At 37.7% G+C, this 20,850-nt stretch overlaps 3 protein-coding genes across 9 annotated transcripts; 2 read left to right on the top strand and 1 right to left on the bottom strand.

Annotated features, from left to right (window-relative positions):
* Window positions 1–363: 363 nt before the first annotated feature.
* Window positions 364–3,237, top strand: LOC105829232 (protein odr-4 homolog). Of its 2 annotated transcripts, none has more exons than XM_012667931.3 (8): window positions 364–536; window positions 791–970; window positions 1,495–1,700; window positions 1,778–1,949; window positions 2,015–2,194; window positions 2,259–2,472; window positions 2,634–2,816; window positions 2,894–3,237. In XM_012667931.3, the coding sequence occupies exons 1-8, from the start codon at window positions 441–443 to the stop codon at window positions 3,064–3,066; spliced, it is 1,404 nt and encodes a 467-aa protein (XP_012523385.1). In that variant the 5' UTR covers window positions 364–440; the 3' UTR covers window positions 3,067–3,237. The 2 variants fall into 2 exon arrangements, with proteins under 2 accessions (XP_012523385.1, XP_036139942.1); XM_036284049.1 differs by having other exon boundaries at window positions 485–607.
* Window positions 3,238–3,753: 516 nt separating this feature from the next.
* Window positions 3,754–12,742, bottom strand: LOC105829229 (palmitoyltransferase app). 2 transcript variants are annotated; one of them, XM_012667926.2, is made up of 9 exons: window positions 12,594–12,742; window positions 10,913–11,073; window positions 10,568–10,726; window positions 10,279–10,416; window positions 10,018–10,172; window positions 9,823–9,940; window positions 9,581–9,693; window positions 8,471–8,573; window positions 3,754–5,605 (listed from the first exon to the last, which is right to left on the bottom strand). In XM_012667926.2, exons 1-9 carry the CDS (start codon window positions 12,740–12,742, stop codon window positions 5,301–5,303), a joined length of 1,401 nt encoding a protein of 466 aa, XP_012523380.1. In that variant the 3' UTR covers window positions 3,754–5,300. The 2 variants fall into 2 exon arrangements, with proteins under 2 accessions (XP_012523380.1, XP_012523379.1); XM_012667925.2 differs by lacking the exon at window positions 3,754–5,605 and having other exon boundaries at window positions 6,464–8,573.
* Window positions 12,743–13,774: 1,032 nt separating this feature from the next.
* Window positions 13,775–20,785, top strand: LOC105831575 (zinc finger protein 37 homolog). 5 transcript variants are annotated; one of them, XM_036284048.1, is made up of 6 exons: window positions 13,775–14,030; window positions 17,780–18,021; window positions 18,128–18,667; window positions 18,772–18,879; window positions 18,962–19,126; window positions 19,266–20,785. In XM_036284048.1, exons 1-6 carry the CDS (start codon window positions 13,985–13,987, stop codon window positions 19,572–19,574), a joined length of 1,410 nt encoding a protein of 469 aa, XP_036139941.1. In that variant the 5' UTR covers window positions 13,775–13,984; the 3' UTR covers window positions 19,575–20,785. The 5 variants fall into 5 exon arrangements, with proteins under 5 accessions (XP_036139941.1, XP_036139937.1, XP_036139939.1 ...); XM_036284044.1 differs by having other exon boundaries at window positions 13,781–14,030; window positions 19,188–20,785; XM_036284046.1 differs by lacking the exon at window positions 13,775–14,030 and adding an exon at window positions 16,161–16,448 and having other exon boundaries at window positions 19,188–20,785.
* The last annotated feature ends 65 nt before the right edge of the window (window positions 20,786–20,850 follow it).

The raw sequence follows: 20,850 nt of genomic DNA, 5'->3' as shown, positions 1-20,850 counted from the left end.
AACTTTTGACTCAATTTAATTTTAACGCAACTTTTACTTGACTTTTTGTTATTAGTTATTTTTCGTTTAATTAATTGAACATTTTAATTAAATTAATTATTTACCTAAATTGTTTTTATAATAATTAAGTATTTTATAATTGTTTATTATCTACCTGTAACTTAATTTAGCTAAACAAATATCAACTCATCTAAATAGAATAATTTCTATTCTATGATCCAAATTTGTTTTTTTTTTTTTTTAATACTGATTAAAGAATTTTTTTTAAAGATGAGTTTCGGAACACGAGTAGGACAATGCTCGTCACGAATGCGTTCTGAAACTCATTAAAGAGAAAGCTGGTGCTGCGCGCGAATTACCGCTTGCCGCCGCAACGCCGCAACGTCAAGTTGCGTCAAGTCGTTGAGAGAAAACAGTGAACGGATAGGCACGTGAAAGAAATGGGACGGACGATTTATGCTGAGGAGCATCTTCGCACGTATTTATCGTCTTTAACGAAGCCGGATGGCTACGTAATAGGATTGATTTTAGGACAGGTCCGATTTTCCTCCAATTTCTTGGTGCCGGTTGCATTTTAACGATCTCATTTTTAACATATGCAATAAGAGCAAGTAGATAACACGCTTAATGTATTTCAAATAACTTTAAATTAACTGGAAATAGCATTGCACACTTATGTTTTCTTTTTGATATTTTTAAAGACAAGATATTTAAGAATTTAATTCTGCAGACACATGTCATTAATAAGTTCCGTTAAACAGTTGACTCTATTTTCTATTTGGTATTACAGAGTGCTGGGCAAAAAGACTACATCGTGCACTTAGCAAAGACACCACCTCCACTCACTAAGAATGTTGTGGAAGAGACGTTAATTAGTTCTGCAGCACCTGCAGAACAAGATGCAGCGAATACATATATCAAATCTGTTAAAGATATACCTATGAGTTGGGTTGCTGATCACGCTAAACATGTACGTTACAATCTTCCTGAAATAATTGTCAAATAAGATTTACTTTACTTCTTACTACTATTTCAAATTCAATCTGTGAACATTTGAAATATATTTATAAATAATTCTTAGTGTAAAGAATCAAGTCTTTCACAAATAGTACTTAAATCCTAAAAGACTGAAATTTAAATAAATTTTTTATTAGAAATTTGTACTTGAAGAAATTGAATATATTTGATCTAGATTTGGAAATAACATTCTTGTTTTTCGAGGTACTTATAGAAAGTTCCAATCCATTTTGTCCAGGTTTGAATCTACTTGAAAGTACTGCTTTTTGCAAAATAATCATAGAAAGTTTGAAATGCAAATAAATTCGACTTGTGAAATACTTAATCTTATTATTATTATATTATGAGAAAATGCAACTTTGTTGTATAATATTGCAGCACGTAATACAATTAATTTGTTGAATTAAAAAATTTGCCTATATATTTAAGCAACCTAGCATATTATAAAGATAACTGCATATCGCATTTTGTTTACAGGTTACGAGAATGCTGCCTGGTGGAATGTGGGTACTCGGAATATTTATTGTTGGACCTGAAGATACGTTAGACAATACTAGCAATGTACAAAAGCTGAAGTCGGTTCTTGGTGCAATTCACAAAACTTTGTCGTGGAATAATAAGTATCTCTGTGGAAATAATCAGGATGAGAAACTTATATTGAGTTTTAACAGTGTTACGCAAAAGTATATGCTAGATTTTTCAAACAGAAATTAAATATAGTATCCCAATTAATTTACTGACTAGAATCTTTTATTTTCAGATATATTTGCAAGTCAATAGACATTGCTAAGGACAGTATGTTAAAACCAGCGGATTGGAAGTTCCAAGAAAAGGCAACCAAATGGCATCAACTTGAAGCTCTGGTGGACTTCGACAAATTGTATCTTATTGCCGCAGACAAGGATCCTGAAACTCTCAAGAAACAATTGCAGGTACTGAACGAACGAACAATTTATCTTTATAATGTTACATTTTAAAAACATCTTAAATTTTACAGAACATTTTGACGAATGTAGCAGATTTAATCGATTCTTCGCTCGTCGTTATCGAGGGAGAAGTCAGATCTCCAGATGACATGTTGGAGGCATTTAGCAAAAGAAAAAAGAACAGTAAAGAGTGTAAAAATAAGACAAACGATAGTAATAATTCACTTCAAGTTAGCCTGTATATTCCCTGCGTGAGTATGAATAGATTTACTTAAGTTTACAAAAAGTAATATTAAGTAAAATTTATTTTATCAGTCGCAAGGTAACAGCGATATGGATGTAAAAACAACGTCGTGCAATGCATCGATACGACTAATTGGGCAACTGGTCAGTAGAACGTTTGTACATCCCAAAGCTAGTGTTGCAGAGGCTAACACGGCTGTGAAGGAAGATATAGTCAGATCGCTGGCAAGCAGATTGGAAATGCATTGGGATAGTTTGATAGAGGAAGAAAATGGTTCTCCCGAAGGTAAATCAAGAAATTACATAAATAAAGAATATAAATATTTAAATTTAAAGTAAAAATTATAACAATCTTATATTAATATAAATTTTATATATATATAATACACATATTCATATATACGAAATTGATATTTATATTATGCCTACTTTACAATTCGTTTTCAGAGAATATTACGTTGCACGAACCACCGAGAAGAGTATTAATAGCGTTACCGGAAAATAAAGTTACCTTATCGGATTATTTGTTTCCTGGCGAAGGACCACAGGAGGCGTTATTGTCATTGCAGGAACTTCTAGATCTTGAGGTGCAAGAGAGTCAAGTACAAAAAGAGGTAGAATTGCAAGCTGGTGAGTAGAAAAAAAAGTAAAACAATTTACAACTCAAAGTTACATATATTCCATTACAATCGAATATTTTAACGCAGACCCTGTAGAATTCTACTGCCAAAGCGATGTCAATACTAAACCATTGGACAATAATGCCGGTACAACTATAAATTATGAAATAAACGTTTATCTTACTGGCTCTTACTTTTCTTACTTCAGTGTTGCGTTTATTATACTGTTAATAGCTATTCTCATGTACAAGCTTATATAATATATGTTTTATTATTTAATACATTAGCAGTGCATACATGAAACATAGCAATTTGTTCATATGTCATATAATATATACGTCCATTTTCAAATATAAAATGTATTTTGAAATCATGTAAATTTTGATGTAAAAAAATTTTTAAATTATTTAATATACATATTTTGAAAGTTACTGTGAAGACAGTTTTCTTTAATCCAATCAATGACGTTCTTATTACGAGACAAAATTCTCGATAATTACTTAAATGCTTCTATAAAAATATCAATTTGTTGAGCGTAAAACGAGAACCACGTACAGTTTACTATCTCTCTACATATATGCGAAATTATTGCGTCAGTCGCTACAGCATCAATGATTGATATTTATACTGTGCGTTAAAAAAAGAATTGTTTAAGAAAAATATTAAAATAACAAAATTTTAAAACAATAAACGGCAAATTAATTCGTTTTTGGATCTAATTTTTATACAGGATTGATGAATTTTTATACAAAATTATAAAATCATTTTTTATTTGAAAATGTATGTAAAAATTAAATTGTTTTCATTTGTTCATTACTGATCAATTTCTTATTTCATTGATCGATGCGGTGTAATTATTATTCATCTTTACTAATATATTTTTAAAAAATATGTAAGCGCGCGCACACACACGCGCGTGTACGGGTAAAATACAAAATGTTTTTAACTTGTTTTATATTATATGGATTTTATTATAACATCTACATAATATATACATATATCTTATCATACACAAATACTTTTATATACAAAAGAATAATAGTCTTAGAATTGTTTAGTCTTCGTAATAGCAATCCTTGCATCTTTAGTATGATAACTTTGCTCCATTATTAATGTAGTCTTCTCAATATTACTCATATACGAATAATATATATCGCATGATAATGCCAAATCAGATAACATGCAATTTTGATACAAAATTTGTTTAATAAATTAGGCAGTGGTAATTCTAATGTTAAATGCTCGCTATCTGCAAATTGTTGTAATAAATTTTGTAAATATTCTGTAAAATTCTCTATGCTAATGTGTATGAAAATTTTATTTACAAAACTTTTTACACTGTACACGACAAATATTCCTCTTCAAAAAGACAATATCTCTAAAAGAATATCGAAAAAATATAACGAAAAAAATATCGTGGTTCGTTTTTCTGCAATAAATATTATTTACTTGCACTGTGAAAGCAACATCTCTTATTTCACTTTTATACTATTCAAATATATTTACTCCAGTTTCTATATTGCAATTTTGATTCTTTTTCCTCATTAAATACAAGCACAAATAGCCAGAAATATGATTTTTATACATAGCTTTTTACATCTATTGCAGTAAAATAATTGATTTCAATAATATCGTATATATATATATATGAAATAATGTAAAATGTAAATATTTCTAACAATTAGAGATGTAATAAATTGAAAAATAAATTTTTCTTATGTGGGAACATAACTTATACATGTAAATTTGCATAGACGAAATTAAGTAGCATAGATTGATTTTTTGTATCACTATAATATCTTCTTTTCAAGAGCAATCTTATTTAATTTTTTTTAAATAGAATCGTGAGTACTTTATTTTATAGAATTGTGAATAATTTAATGTAAATAATAAATTAATTATCACATTAATAATACTTTCCAAAAATTTTTCTAAAAGTTTCTAGGCAAATTCTACATTTAATGACGATTCTACATTTAACTCGGAAATATTTGGAGAAAAATGGGATATATCATCAACTCTTCTGACATATGATTATTATAACTCAACTTGATATTCGTATAATAAATAATAGTCATAAGAAATTATGATTTAAATACGCGTTATTGCAACTTAATTATGCAATTTTAATTATACAAATTTAATTATCAAAATAATCATATTTGTACTTTATAATCATAGCGTATAAATTTTTCCAGCCATTTCGTTTTGTGACTGAATTTTCTAATTTTCATAATTTCTCGAAATTACTTTCTGTTCCAAGAAAAAGCATCGCAAATATTTAACCCTTGTATTTAATGATAATTAATGTTTGCATTTAATTATCATATCATTATTTGTGAATCTCTTTTCGACGAAGATACAAGATACAAATTGCGCATTCCTTACTTTAATACATACCATTAAAAACTGCACTAACCAAACAGAAATCGATCTTGAAATCATTCTTAATCTCATTCTTAATCTCATTCTTAATCATTCACGTAGCGGATATTTATACTACTCCCATTTTTATAAGCCCCGACTGACTTCCTCTACCAACGCTCGCGTCTTCCAACGAGTCTAAATCTAATGCGGATTCTATCATAGTTGTGTCCTGCAGTAATCGAAGTTTAGACGCAGACAAGGGGGTCGTTACAGTTACTGTTGGTATGGAAGATGTGTCCAGAGTGGAAGAGACCATGACACTCTGACGAGAAGGCAGCGGAGCAATTTCGTCGATATCAATTGGTGCTATATTGAGAGATGCTAGCGGTATTTCGTTGGTAACAAGTTGACTTATACTGTTCGTAGTACTACCTAAAAAACAGAATAATGCCAGATGAATGATTTTATTTTGGTGGATAGTCGTGTAAACTCGTACAAAAATAGTGCAAATACAGCATTAAAACATAAATATATGCTATTAAAAACCGTGAAGGAAACAAGCTGTTATGAAAACTCCTTAATATCCAAAAGAAAAGAAAAAAAATTATATTGTACAATATTATTATCAGAAAGGTGCAGCGTTGGCCTTGTGTTTTCTTACACACAATGTATCAGTGATGCAAGCTTTATATCGTAATTTCTGTTACCCATTAAATATAATGCACTAATCTTCAATACACATTCCTACATTCCATGAAGTTAAAATCTTACATTTAACACAGCATTGCAATATTTCATTTTTCTTTAGACACTGTTCCCATTTATGCGTGAAGGCAAAAAAAACGAGTATATCAAACCACATTTTCCTTGATAAAATATCTTAACGAATTTTGTAAAGAGAACATACGCACACTGAACAATCAAATGTTATTATATTGAACCCAAATTTTTTTCTCGAGCAAAAAAAATTCGATGCACTTTCGGGTACACATTTACTAACATATTTACAAATTATACAAGGTCTTATCTCGCCTACAATGTAAAACCAAATTGTAAAAACCAATTAGTCACAAGCCAAAACCCTGTAATTAATGTATTGCTCCAAAATTAGTCTCGTAAAAATATATAAAAAGAACACATCATGTGTATAGTGATTTATTAATACTAGTAAAGAAATAATCAGAGGTCATTCGTATATTAAAACATACACTCAATGACGATCAAGATGTTTGAAATAAACTTACCGAGTAGTACGCTCTGAGCCCTCGATAACAGGACGTAATTTTAAACAACAGAGAAATACAATTTATTGAATTATGTCCAAACTTTACTAATTACTAACAAACAATTTAGATAAATATATATACAAACAAATTATATTCTAACAAACAAATTAGATAAATATATATACAAATAATTCACACAAATAACCTAAATACAGAAATAAAGAAATGTATTACAAAAGATATCTTTGCATATTATACGTTCTTATAACAACAAAGAAACTTATGCGATTAGCAAAATTCATGAAACAAAATACAAAATTATTTTTTAACCAAAAATACTGAATATATGTAGAAGTAATAATAGATTCAGAAGTTTAGTGTACAGTATTTGTTTATGTAAAAATAGGCAGCTTTGGCCAGAAAAGTCCAGTGAGTGAAAAATCCATACATTCCGATTTTTATTCATTTTGTAATAATAAAATCTCTTTTTTAATTTGAATTAATTTGTAAAATAGTTTTTTTTTACAAAAACTTTGAAGGTATAAATATTACTAATTTTTTAATATAAATATAAATTAATATAAATTATTAATTTTAATAAGAAAAATGATAGTAAAACAAAATTAAAAATTGTTGCCTGTATAAATCTATTTCGCACATTTACTGTTCAATTGTAACAAAAAATTAATTTATTTGTTATCAATATCTATCATTTATTATGAATTTTATTTTGGAATAGATTAAATAGTTAATAGATTAAAGATTAAATTTTGCCTTTTTTCGGAAAATATCGATTTTATCACTGGCATGAACTTATAAAAAAATCTGAAATCTTACAAATCCTGATAATAGATAATATATACTTATAAATAATAAAATATCAATTAAAAGGAATACTTAAAGAAGAATTACATCAATAAACATAACTGATATCGTATACCCTTAATTCACTTATATACCACCATAACTGTAATATACATATTTTTAACATAAACATTTTATGCACAATGCAAAACGGTACTTTCAAAAAATAAATAGATCTCTTTCTTTCAACAATTAAATTCAACCTCTTGGCAATTTGTATATATAACTTTTGTTTAACATTTCCAATATTAAAGGAATAAAGAACAATCGTATAACCATTTATATGTATATGTATATAGAAATCAGTACTCTTTCTTAATGTGAAAGATCTTAAGAACAGGACGAATCACGATTCTAATCATTTAAAGACTTTCTAATAAGTCCAAGATTTCTTTAATATATATAAGAATGTAATAATAAATATTTTATTGTTCTCTTTTTCTCTACTATAAATGAATTTTATAGTTCAAAAATGCGTCATTGGTTGATAATAGACGTTAAATATCCTCATTATCACTTAGTGAACTCATGATGAAACGGCGATTTAGGAGATCCTCTTCCGTGCCATCGTTTGGGCATAACGAATTCTCCGCATATGATAAATTATTAGTTAGCGGTCCAGAACCGAATCTATTGACCACGAGGCCAATCGCGGTCTGTCCGATAATCGGTATGCCGCCCGTGCCTAATATACGCGCCGGCAGAATATTCTTCGTTATCGGATATTTTAAACTGTGCTCGGTGCACCGCAAATTGTTATATTTAAGCATATGCGGCGACTGCGAGAACCGTAACGGATCTTCGGAATAGCACTGGGGAAACTTTTGCAGATCGGTGTAACCATTTTTTTCGCTTATTTTGTAACGCAAGTGATCCTCGGAGTACCTCTGAGGATACTTCTGAAGATCAATACTATATTTCTGTTCCCCTACGCACTGATCATATATGAGATTGTTATCCGAGCACCTATGATATTCCTCCCTACATCTATGAGGATACTTGTGTAAACCGTCCTCGCATCTACACGGATACTTCTGAAAGTCTGGATTTAACCGATCTATTTCGGTATATTTAATATGTTTCACAGAATCCTGAGAGCAATGCTGCGCCGGGTATGGCGGCACGTAAGTATCGTTTATGTATTGGCGCGGATATTTCGGTAGGTCCTCGGGACAACGTGTAGGATGTCTCAAGAGGGTCAACTCACCGTTTATCGACTCTATTCTCGGAGAATGTTGACCGCTGATTAAGTTGTTCATCGAACCCGTGAGATCCGTGCTAGGGCTCGTTTGAACCGTCGTACCGTTTGACTGTTGAAATAAATAAAAATAAATGAAAATATGCTATTATGCTATTTGTACTACAGATGTGCGAATCAAAGTTTGTTCAAATCCAATGATTTGGGTTAGCTTGAACCAAATCGATAAAATTTTACTATTCAAATCAAATCGTTAAATCATTAAATTTTAATTAATAAAATTTTTATATTTGAATTTATAGATAATATTAAAAATTTATATATTATTGTAAGAAAATTTGTTAAATGATATAAAATACTTTTGAATATATATGTATTTAAATATTACATAATAAATGCATAAAGAAAGTATTCTACTCTAGAATTTCAAAAAACATTTTTTATATTTTTTTATATTTGCAGATTCAAAAACAAATTCCCAAAAGATTTTATTCGTAAAAATAAATATTTGGTCTGTTCTTTCTAGCTGCACTGTTGCACTGGTGCAATAAGTTAAAGTAAGACAATATTTTTTCTCATTCTAACTTATTGCACCAGTGCAACAGTGCAGCTAGAAAGAACAGACCAATAGACACGTTTAAATTGCGCACAAACCGCTTAACACATTCAATTTTAAATGTTTTTTTCTGCAATCATTTGTCAAATCGATCGACACAATTTCTCGAAAACTACCGACGTTAACTTTTACATATAAATTAATACTTGTTTTTAAAACTACGCTATTTTAAGAATTTGCATTATTTTTATCTATTCTAATTCAGAATTATAACAACTAAAACTCTTTTTTATTTAAAATAAAATTGGAAGGCTGCAATCATGTTAGCCATCAACTTCTCTTTTTTTATATTTTTTAAATTATGCAACATAAAAACTAATAAACAATTGATCACACAAAAATTTGTATTTATTAAACGTATGTGGAAGTAAAAGCGAAATAGAAGAATATATACAGTTCTCTTTGAATTGAAAAAAAAGGTCATTTTTTGTGCTCTAAATTAGAATATTCTCTTAATAATATTATATCAAAGTAAGCTAATAAACGCATTAAAATTTAATTACCTGAGGCTGCACAATTTTGGCAGAACCATACGACTTGTTATTTGTAATTACATTATCGTCACCAACTTGTTCGTGTTCCGCGCGGTATTCAGGTGTAACTATTCCCCTTCGATCTGAAACGATATGATTCGAGAATGAATTCAATAGACAATTAAAGGATGACGTCAACGCTATATCTTATGACTTGCATATTTGCATAGATGAATATTACGGCGGTTTGCAATGCACGAGAAAGATCTTACCGATTAAACTAGGTGGAGTTGGTCCACATAACACATAAAAAAAATTTCCACAAATGTTTCCTTGACTGTAAGGATTAAAATTGTCCTGTCCTCTTCTGTTCGTAAACGACCCTTTGATCTACAGTAACATAACAGCAATTAAGGAGAGATATCGACACTATTTATTATACACGATTTTGTCAAACTTGTACTTACATCTTCGTTAGTCGTTTGATTGCTGCTAGTTAAATACGTATGAAACCCGGCAAGGCCCAAAATACTCCAAACAGAAAAGAAACACACGACTCCCACAATAACACTACTTGGCGATTCTTTTACAGCTTCTAAAAACAGCTTATTATCACTCGTAACTAAAACAAGAACAAATAATAAATAGATGTGTTACGTTCTAATTTTACCGTGTGTAGAATTTGCGTTTGTTCATTCATGATGATTCAAAAATGGAGATATACTTACGCATAATAATATGAGTGATTGCGCATATAAAAATAAAAACGCAAAGAAATGCGAGGGATACTATAAAAGCATAAAAATATCTATAATTTCTTCTGCCCACGCAATTACCCACCCATGGACAATGATGGTCGAATCTCTCTGTAAAAATAGTTATCATTAAAACGTCCGTCTAATATCTGTGATTAAATTAGTATATCATATTCGATATTGATCTGGACAAGTGTCTGATAATATAAAAGACGGCAAACAAATACCTCAGATATCTTATTTTGATAAAATACACACATACCTACGCAATTGTCGCATAAACTACAGTGAGAGGCTCTCGGTGGCCTAAATATCTTGCACGTAAAGCAATATTTTAATTTTACTGGTTGCCCTCTAATCAAGACTTCTTTCGTCCTGGGAGGAGGTCTGTATGTCTTAGAGTTACCATTATTCGGTACTTCTACAATTCAATATGTAAAATAAAATTTGGAATCAGGAAACTATTTTTTTTTAAACTAACATCAAAGAAAATAAAATATGATAAACATTTGTTATTTTTAAATTTGAATATTATCGATCTTTTAATAAAATGACTAAATAAAACAATGTAATGTTTTACAGTGTGTATTTGTAATTATGTTTATACCGATTTGTTTTTCGATGTAAGCTGCTTCGTCGGGTGTCGCTCTTGGAATTACTCCAGGATCACTGAAGCTTGTGCGGAACAAAGCAGACATTACGAATATAAATAATAAAGCTCCTATTACTGGTATTGCTGGTGTTACATTTAGTGCCAGATATGGACAACTGAAAAAGAGAAAAGACTATTGTCCAGAAATTCCATTTCATCATGCTATATTGTCATGCTAGAATCTTAAAATTGTCTTATCTAGAAATACTTAGATCTAGATATGAGAGTAATGTCCACCAATTTATACCAATGTAGATTAACTTTAATCTAGTTTTAACTTACTCCTTATCTTTTACTTCGGTTAAATTTATCCGTTACCTTATTCTAATTCTTCTGAAATTAGAAAAAGATAAAATAAATTACACCAAAGACGATCATAAAAGACGAAGAGTAAATAGAAACTATAATTTCAAGTTAGATAAGGGTCAAGTTAAGCCTAAGTGGGAAATAAAGAGTAAATAAAAACCAAAACTTTTAGTGTTAAAAAAAGATAAAGTTAAATCTAGATCAAAATTAATTTACGTTGGTGAAAATATGGACATAATAAATATAAGATTAGACTATGAATATCTTAATGTCACAAAAGATCCAACATATCGTTGATTAGGGTACATAAGTTATTGTAACAATTCTGTCTACTCTACCAAAATTTATCCTTGAAATCAAATGCAACGCAACGCTCAGAATCGAAAAACAATCCACTTGTTCAACGACGAGGCGTATAGTGCACTAATAGATTAAGGACAGTATTCATAGTCCAATCTTGTATTTAAGGTCTCATCTCTTGACTATGATCTTGCGATGCTGTAGGATCGTTTCATTGACTAGATGGAACCTTAAGACTATCTAATATTCACTCCTTAAATGATTTTGAATAAGATTGGACTATAAATATCATTCTAATCTCACAAAGTATTCAATATACTTTTAATTACAATACATAAGCATTATAACAGTTCTATCTAACTCTATTGAGATTCATCCTTGACATCAAATGTAACAAAACATAAATAAAATTACTTGTTCAGAAGAAGCTTCTTGAAAAATCCAATCTACTTGTTCTTTCATGAAAGCACACATTGTACTAATAGAATAAAGTATTCACTGCTCAATCTTGTATTTAAGATTGTCTCAAGTGTAAGCTTGAGACGCTGTACAATCAATTTTCATTGATTAAATGGAATCTTGAGCAGCCTGTAGATACAATTAATATTATACAATAATATTGCACTAGATTTTTATAGAAAATTAAAAACAAACTCCATGTACTCTTCAGATGATCGATAATATTGTACAATAATATTGAGTGTCTAAGGCTGCTTCATGATCATCTAGAAATCTAAAATAATCTTGAATGTAAAATAATCCTTAAATACTTAATAATTTTTATAATGTTAATAATAAAAATATATTCTCTTAGACAAAACAAATCAATATGTCCTCTAGATAATCACAACATTCAAATATTGTGGAATAATGTCGAGTGTGTAGAAGTTGCTTAAGATTGGACCATAAATACCTATCCTAAGCTCACAAAAAATCCAATGTATCTTGGATTACAGTACACAAGTTACAATAAACTCTACATCGAGATGTAAGAAGGACAATGAACTTAATGAGACACATCATCGCTTACTCAAAACCAAAGAACAATCCAGTGGTTCCGACGATGAGGCACACGGTGACGTAGAACACTCCAGTCTGTGGTGCCATCATCACCCTGCCATCGCAGCAGAAACGATTCCTGCCCGGGAACAGTTCCCACTTTCGCGTGACGTGTGGCATCTTGCTCCAGGGTGATGAAGCTTCCCTCACGTACTGCCATATATGAACGTGCAGGTCCTGGCGATAGGTTGCTGCTGCTGCTGCTGCTCGCAATTTATCACAAATGCCGCGCGATCGTGTCCCTTCGACTTCGTTCCCGCTCGAGAATCGGTCGGAGGACAGGCATACCTCATCTCGCGTACCGCGTCGTCTGGTCCTCGAACAAAAGCGCGGAGGCTGCCGACGGTGACGGCAGCGTCCATGTATTTATTATCAGTCACCACCTTCCCGCAAATGTCCGCCGCCGCCTGTTGAACTCGCAGAATTCAACTCCACCTGCTGCGCGATCGGCCGGCGAACGCGATCACGTCGTCGCACTCCGGGCACGCCACGAAGAATAATCTCGCCCGCGTTCCTCAACTTAACCTTAATTCTCCTAGCTGCAACTTTTTTCCTAAAGTTGTGAAATCCACGGCATTCCCGGGGAGAAGACCAAGCGAAAGGGTGCCCTGGTTCTTCCCTCTATTCGCAACTTTGTCGCGAGGAAAGTCCGACTACCCGCCGCGCGACGTCGACGACGTCTCCGTCGTCGCCGTCGCCGCCGACGCCGCGGTTCGTCCCGGCGGGATCACCGACAAGACGAAGGATTGGCGAGAGGGCCGCGAAGGAAGGGACCTCGCTCGCGCCTAGAATTGGGTCAGCGAGGCCACTCGCGGGGTCGTACGCGAGAGCACTGTCGCCTGAACGCGCGTCACGGTACCCCAGGGACTGGCCCGTCAAACCGCCATCGTCCTCGTCGCTGTCCCCGTTGCGGTCACGCTGAGCCCCCGACCGACGGCGATATTTACGCGCATTATTTACATACGAGACACACGCACAGAGAGACGGGAACCACCACCGTGAAGTACGCCGCGCGACGACGTGTGCTCCGCTCTCTTCGACCTCTCGCGAAACGCGCGTGCAGCGCTCCCGCGCGGCTCACGCGCAAAAGCGCCACGTGACTCGGCGGCCCACGTGACCGGCCCCCCTCCACCGATCGCGGGCAACCCCGAGCGATCGCGATTCAAACGTTCGCCCCTTTCGCGCGGGTCGATCATCGATCATCGGAGTTTCTAGCCCCCTGCGAGGCCCGTGTCCCTTCTCTCTCGCGCGTATCCGACGGCGTCACGGATCCCACCGTGCTGAGACCAAAAGCCGAGAGCTCGATCAGAGAGACGCGCAAAAAAAAGTCAGAGGAGAAGACGATCGACGTGCAGAGAGGCTATGGACGCGGCATGCCTTAACCACTTTCCCGTGACGGCCGCGACAGGTAACACAAAAAAAGGAGGCCTTTTTCGAGGGTGCCTCTCGATCGGCGGACGCCGCGCGCTCGGGATCGATTATTCAAGGGTGAGAAGGGTGAGGAGCGCGACTTATCGCCCCCGTTGCAAAATGGGTCGTCGACGCAATGCGGCACGTCGTCGCGCATCACACGTACACAGGTACACGCACATGCATAGATGCGCGGGCGCAAAAATGCACACGTATCATGCCCGTGCTTCGCTTGTTTCGCGTGTATGGCTGTGTTCGTGTGCCCGTGTGCGGCCGAAGAAATCCTGAAAATCGAACAATCCTACCACCACGGCGCCATCTTCGGGCTGACGTGAGCGACGATTGTCGATTGCGAAAATTTTCGCGAGGCGGACGACAAAGCCCCGAGGCGCGAGGCGATCTATAGATCCCCTCCCTAAAGCGACTTCTAGACTGCATTATATTCCCTTAGACAATGCAAAACAAAGTCAATACTTATAGCCTTCAGACGATTAATAATATTGATCATAGAAAATTTTGATTTTTTTCGGAAATAATGAAAATTGTATTGTATCCGTTTTTTTTTTTTAATATTATACAGTCATAACCTTAGATTAACAGCCTTAATTTTTTTTTAATTATAGTTTTTAGTCATAATAATTTATATCAAAATTTGTGTAAACATAACGTATATTCGTGTAGATTTGTATAGAAATATTATCGCGCTCTTTTCTCATTATATCTTTATTGTTAATAAGGTAAAACGGACGGATAGAACGACGAAAGAAACGTGCTTAGCGTCTTTAGAAGCGCGATAGTCTTGAAATTTACGGCACAATCCCGATCTATAGATCCCTTGGCGCATCGTGCAACCGAGCTAGATGCACCGATGACACGGACGTCGCGATTTCATCATATATAAATACATCGAGAGATTATTACACGTCTGTTTACATATCGAAACGTTTGTTTTCGACTTGGTAATGGATGCTGGGATCCAGCAGGATCTAATAGCCGGCACCGCCGCCGTTCGGAACAAAGCGTCCCTCGCGTCCCTTACGGACACGGTCGGCGAGCACGTCGCGCATTAATCTCGCGATTTCAGCTTCTTCTCGCCCTTGCCCGTACATACAATTGGTATTGATCGGTAAGGCCGCGCCGCTTGAAAGAGCCAAGATCGCGCGAAACGAGGGGGAAACGCGCGGACGGTCGTCGCGCGCGTTTCCTTTTTTTTTTTTTATCTCGAGGCGACAGCTTCGCCGGAAAGTTTACCGAAATTTTCTACTGTAATAAATCCTACGCGAGAAAAACAGGAGGAGGAGGGGAGGAGAAGACACGGATCCCTCGTGTCTGGACGGGGTAGATCATCGAGCGGCAGGGTAATCGATAGTGCCCCCGCTAACAAATCGGAATGACGTGCGCGGGTATACATATATATTCTATCCCCAGGAGGAAAAAGGCTCCAAGGGTAGAAAACTGCGTCACGAACGCGGAGGATATCAACAGGCATGAAGAGATTTGGTGGTCGCGTCCACGAGGTTCGGCGGCCTCCCTCTCGCGACGCGAATCTCCCTCGAGTGGAGTTTGCATCTGCGATCGAAGGTACACAGCCGAAAGGTACGGCGACGATGGCGGCGAGGGTCGCCTCGGCTCGAGGGGATGGGCAGGGGTGGCGGGAAAGGTATATGCTACACCGCGCCGACACGGTGTGTAGGAAGGGGAGGTCGGTCGCGCGGGCACTGTGGAGGAGCGGAGGGAGGGTCGGGCAGAAGGGCAGGAAGGAGGGAGGAGGAGGGATCGCGTCGTCGGGAGGGTGTATGAATCGTCGCAGAGAGCGAGGCGAGCGAGGCAAGCGCGCGAGTGAGCGAGCGAGCGAGCGAGCGGGCGGATGGACGGACGGACGCAAACGCTGAAATCAGCTCGGGCGATCGATGCGATAAATGGATGCGTGCGATTGGTAGCCGGGAAAATCGATGATGAACGCAGGGGGGCACATACCCTACCTCCTGTCCTCTCGCTCCGTCTCTCTTTCCCTTTCTCTCTCTCTTTCTCTCTCCCTGCAGCCGGCGTGAGCCGGCGGCGAGCCGCCGCCACCGCCGCGCGGCGCGGCGCGGCGGCTCGCGCGCGCGGAGAGGATGGAGCAAAGACCGAAATATCGATTTTTAGGCCCCTACGCGGCGGTTCGTTCGATGCTCGTATCCGCTCAGCCCCGCGTGCCCCCGTCCCGTCCCGTCCCGTCCCGTCCTGTCCCGTCCGCGCCAAGCGCCTTTCAAAACACCGACGACGCGCGCGAGCTACGCCGCGCTCCTCGTGCACGCAGCAGCAGCAGCAGCAGCCTCCTCGCAGTCCCCGTGGATTTGTCGTCGCGATTCGAGTCGGACCGATCGGGAGTGAATCCACGATCCATCCATCATTACCGGTGCGCCAATGTTCTCAGGTAAATCTGACGCGACAGCGGTTACCGAGGACGACGGAGGGAGAGAGTGATAGAAAGAGAGAGAGAGAGAGAGAGAAAAAAGGGGGTGAAGAGTTAGAGAGCGATCGAGGGTACTCAACGCGACGCATTCTCTTCCCCGTGGATGATTCACGAGCTAGCTGCGTAATGTCGTGCGTAATGACGAACGATCGACGCGGCTGCAGGCCTCCTCTTCCTCGGCGTGTCGACGCAACCGAGTGTGAACCCCGCGTAATATCTCCCCGGTGAAAATAAGGGGTGTCGGAGTAAACACCCGATAGCCTTAGGCCGTCCCGATTGAATTTTGCCAATTCGATTAGCGCGCGGGTGAATCGTGCTCCGGCTGCATGCAACGGCGGGAGTGACATACGACGACGACGGTGGCGGCGAGTTGTCACACGTTGCGCGACTTCTTATCGGCCTGCATTGATCTGTACGCGGGCGGCGACGACCAGGGAAAGCGTGGCCAGGGAAACGTTGCTCGACACTCTCGACGATCCCCGCGAGATACCCCTCGGATGATGCAGTATCGTACGTCTTTCCCTCATCCCCTCACTCCCCCATGCTCCCTCGATCGATTTGCATTTTCGGTTTTTGTTGCTCCCTTTGGAGCGGCGACGCTGACGATCGATGCGACGATTGCAGGAAGTGATGAGGGGAGGGAAGAAAGGAAGGAAGGAAGGAAGGAAGGAAGGATCGTCGCTAGATCGCGAGGGGGGCGACGTATATAATATATAGCTTCTCTTTTCTCTCTCTCTCTCTCTCTCTCTCTCTCTCTCTCTCTCTCTCTCTTTCTCTCTCTTTCTCTCGGTCACCTCTGCGGATAACTGTAATCGCGACGATGATAGATCGATACGGATAAAAATGCGCAGGACGCGGGAAGCCGACGAAGGGAAGTTCGGTACTGCGACGTTCCCGGTAAACGGCGACAATTTTGCGTCGATTTATTTTGCCGACGAGATTACGCCGTGCAACAGGCTCGTTGAAAATTCTATAGACAAACTCTACTGTACGAAATCTCTAGACGCTCCGTCACCTGTGACTTTCCGTTCGCGTCATGGCGATCTCACGTCTCTGATACATCTACGTGGATCAGTGTGAATTAACTTCGATCTATTTTTTTTCTATTTTCAAGAGTCAGAATAAGATAAAGAGCAAGTTAAAGCCTGATTAAAGTTAATCTACATTGCCGAGAAACGAGCGTAAATTCGTGAATTGTGCGTTTATCGCTAAACGCGGCACGACAGCCAGTGCCTTCGAGTTTCACACGCAGTAATAATCCGGCATTGTTTTTTTGTTTGTTTGATATACAGAAAAGATGGCTATCGCCGCCTCGGAGAATTATCAGCTCAAATGGCACAGCTATGGAGCGCATCTGCACAGCTCCGTCGCAACTCTACTGCACTCGGAATCCTTCGCGGACGTTCTTCTGGCGACGTCCTGCGGCCGGCACGTGGCCGCTCATCGATTCGTCCTCGCGGCCTGCTCATCTTACCTCAGCCATATTTTCCAGACGTGCCACTTCGGCGCGAACACCAACGCACCGATAATCGTGGTCGGTAATCAAATCCCCAGACACCTCACAGTGTCCATTTCGTTATTTATCAAATAGACGGCCAACTCAAGCAGACGATTCGATAACGTTGCGTCTTATGCTTTAGGTGTTGCCTACGGAGATCGGATATCGCACGTTAAAAATCCTAATACAGTACATGTACAGCGGCGAGGCCACCGTGACGAATGACCAGCTGGAGGGAGTCCTGAAGGCCGGCGACATCCTACGTGTGCGCGGATTGTGGAGATCGAACACCGGCAGCAGCAGCAAGAAGGAGAACATACAGTCGAATAATCAGAAGATCGACCGTGACAAGCGGGAGACGTCGCAGCTAGCCGGGCAGATACAAAAGATCAAACTGGTGCAACCGACCCCGCCGGAGAAGGTAATCGAGAACGTGCAACAGGCGGCCACGGCGGCGTGCCAGAACATACAGCTCGCGAAGCCGGTCGAAAGGAAGAGCACCGAGAAGATCGAGGACAAGACGACCAACGAGTCCAACGAGGTCAAGAAGGTCTCAGAGGAGAAGAGTAATGAGCAGAGCAAGACGAACAAGGAGAATCTTGAGACGACGAACGGCAAGAAGAAGAAGAGCGTCGGCAGCGACGTCGAGTCGAATAAGTCGAAGAGCGAAGGTGGCGAAAACGTGAGCTAGTTTTTTAGGGTTTAGTAATGACGCGATAAGGAGAAAGCGCAAGCTCTCGTTCAACAAACAAACGTAATGTTCTAATGTTCTTCCTCCCTTTTTAGACTGAACTAAATCTCGAACTGTTAGTGAAGGACGAGCCGATCGATTGGGAAGAGACGATCGATCCATCGGAATCGCTCACGATAGACCATGAGATCGATATCAAACCAGTGCGTAAAATAATAGCCACTGTATGGACTGTTCTTTTGATGTAATGAAGAGACAATAACGTTTCCCTTATTCTCGTCGCAGGAAATCGTGCACAGCGCGGACGAGGATGGCGATATGGAGGAGGAGGAGTATACACCGCTGACATGCGACATGTGCAGTCAAACGTTTAACAGACCGTCGGATTGGGTGAGGCACATAGAGTTCACGCACGCTGACATGACCGAAAATCGGAGAAAGAAACGAAAGGTACTGTGTCGCAATTTTCTTTGCACACGCATGAACGAATCGTGAAACAAAAAAATTTTAGGACGACATAAACGACGACAGCAAGGACTTCCCGCCCTTGAAATGCGATCTGTGCGGTAACATGTATTCCACGCCGCAGGAGTGGGTGCGCCACATACAAACGGAGCACACGGAGGAGCAGCTGGCCTTGATGAACAACTCTGCACCCCCGAAGCCGAAGAGGGTTCACAATCACCAAAAGTTGTGCAACATATGTCAAAAGGAGTTCCCGAGTCACGCCTCGATGGTCATCCACCAGAGAACGCATACGGGCGAAAAGCCTTTTCTCTGCTCCTATTGTAAAAAAGGCTTCAACGTAAAGAGCAACCTACTGAGGCATTTAAGGACACTGCATGACAAATATGTACATCCTAGCTTATACGGAAGTAATGGTAGCACGAACGCTTAAAGACCCTTTACATTTCTTTCCGACGATACATGTACATATACATATGTGTACATAAAATACATATATGTATATGCATGTATATGTATATAAATCGTCTTGCATGGCGTCTCAGTCGTGGAGAGACCATACAGTATCTTATGTATATTCATTATTGTGACTACGTAGACTGAACGCGTATCTATAACGTATAAATGGATGCCAAATCGGAGCAAGACATGACGACGAAAACTAATCGAGTGAAGATCTGTGTGAGTCTCCATCGAGAGAGCATAACTGAGCATATTTTAAAAATTCACAATATGCATATTGGAGAGAAATCTATATACAAACTATTTTTTCTAAAGGCTAGCTGTCGCATTCTTTATATAGCAATCTTCTTTTTAATAATGTGTATAAAATAAAATAATAGAACTCCTCTCGTCAAACGATAACTTTTGATTGAGTTGAAACAAGAAAGCAATATCAGGGTCTTGATACCAAAGAGGCTGATTAATATTGCCAAAATGTCTCATTTGAATGTTTTAAATCTTCTTTTCTTCCTCTCTTAAATGTAGTGCACGTATAAAGTTATTTGTTAAAAAAAAAAATTATTTAAGAACAAAGAGGACAAATGACGAATGATTTTACTATTTGTAGAGACCTGTCGAGGAGTGCTTGCGTGTAAAATAATTCTTATAGTATAAATCGATATTTAATGATTAAACATTGACTTAATTACTTAGAGTAATTATAGGTTAATCCAAATTATGTAAGATTTTACTGTATACTATTTCTAGGCTATTCCATCCATGATAGCCCTCTTATTCCCTCAGCTCGTAAGTTAATTATGTATTTTTATATTAAAGTAGCGTATACACACGACAAACATATAAAAAGTAAGATACTTGCATCAAGCAAAACTTGAAATTTCGATCTAAGCTAGGATATAAGAATAACCTATAAAACATTCAAAATTTATCAAATTTTTTGAAAATATATTGAGTTCTTCTTACATATAAAAAAAAGAACAATGCGATATTATCAAAATACTGTCACAGTCTCCGGAACATTAATAATGTGAATATTGATTAAGAGGATGACACCATTTTGCTATACTAATCATCGTGTCACTCTACCATAAATTTTAGTGTCAATTCTGCATTGCGCTAGCACTGTGACGAGCCAAATAACAACATTTAAATGTAAAATTAAAATAATATATTATCTTAAAAGTATCTTTAACTCTCTTCGCCTTACTTGTACCTCAATATATATAACGGATTACTTAATTTTTTCG

This window comes from Monomorium pharaonis, chromosome 3 (genome assembly GCF_013373865.1).
Source record: "Monomorium pharaonis isolate MP-MQ-018 chromosome 3, ASM1337386v2, whole genome shotgun sequence".
NCBI lineage: Eukaryota > Metazoa > Arthropoda > Insecta > Hymenoptera > Formicidae > Monomorium > Monomorium pharaonis.
This window is presented reverse-complemented; position numbering and strand designations above follow the sequence as displayed.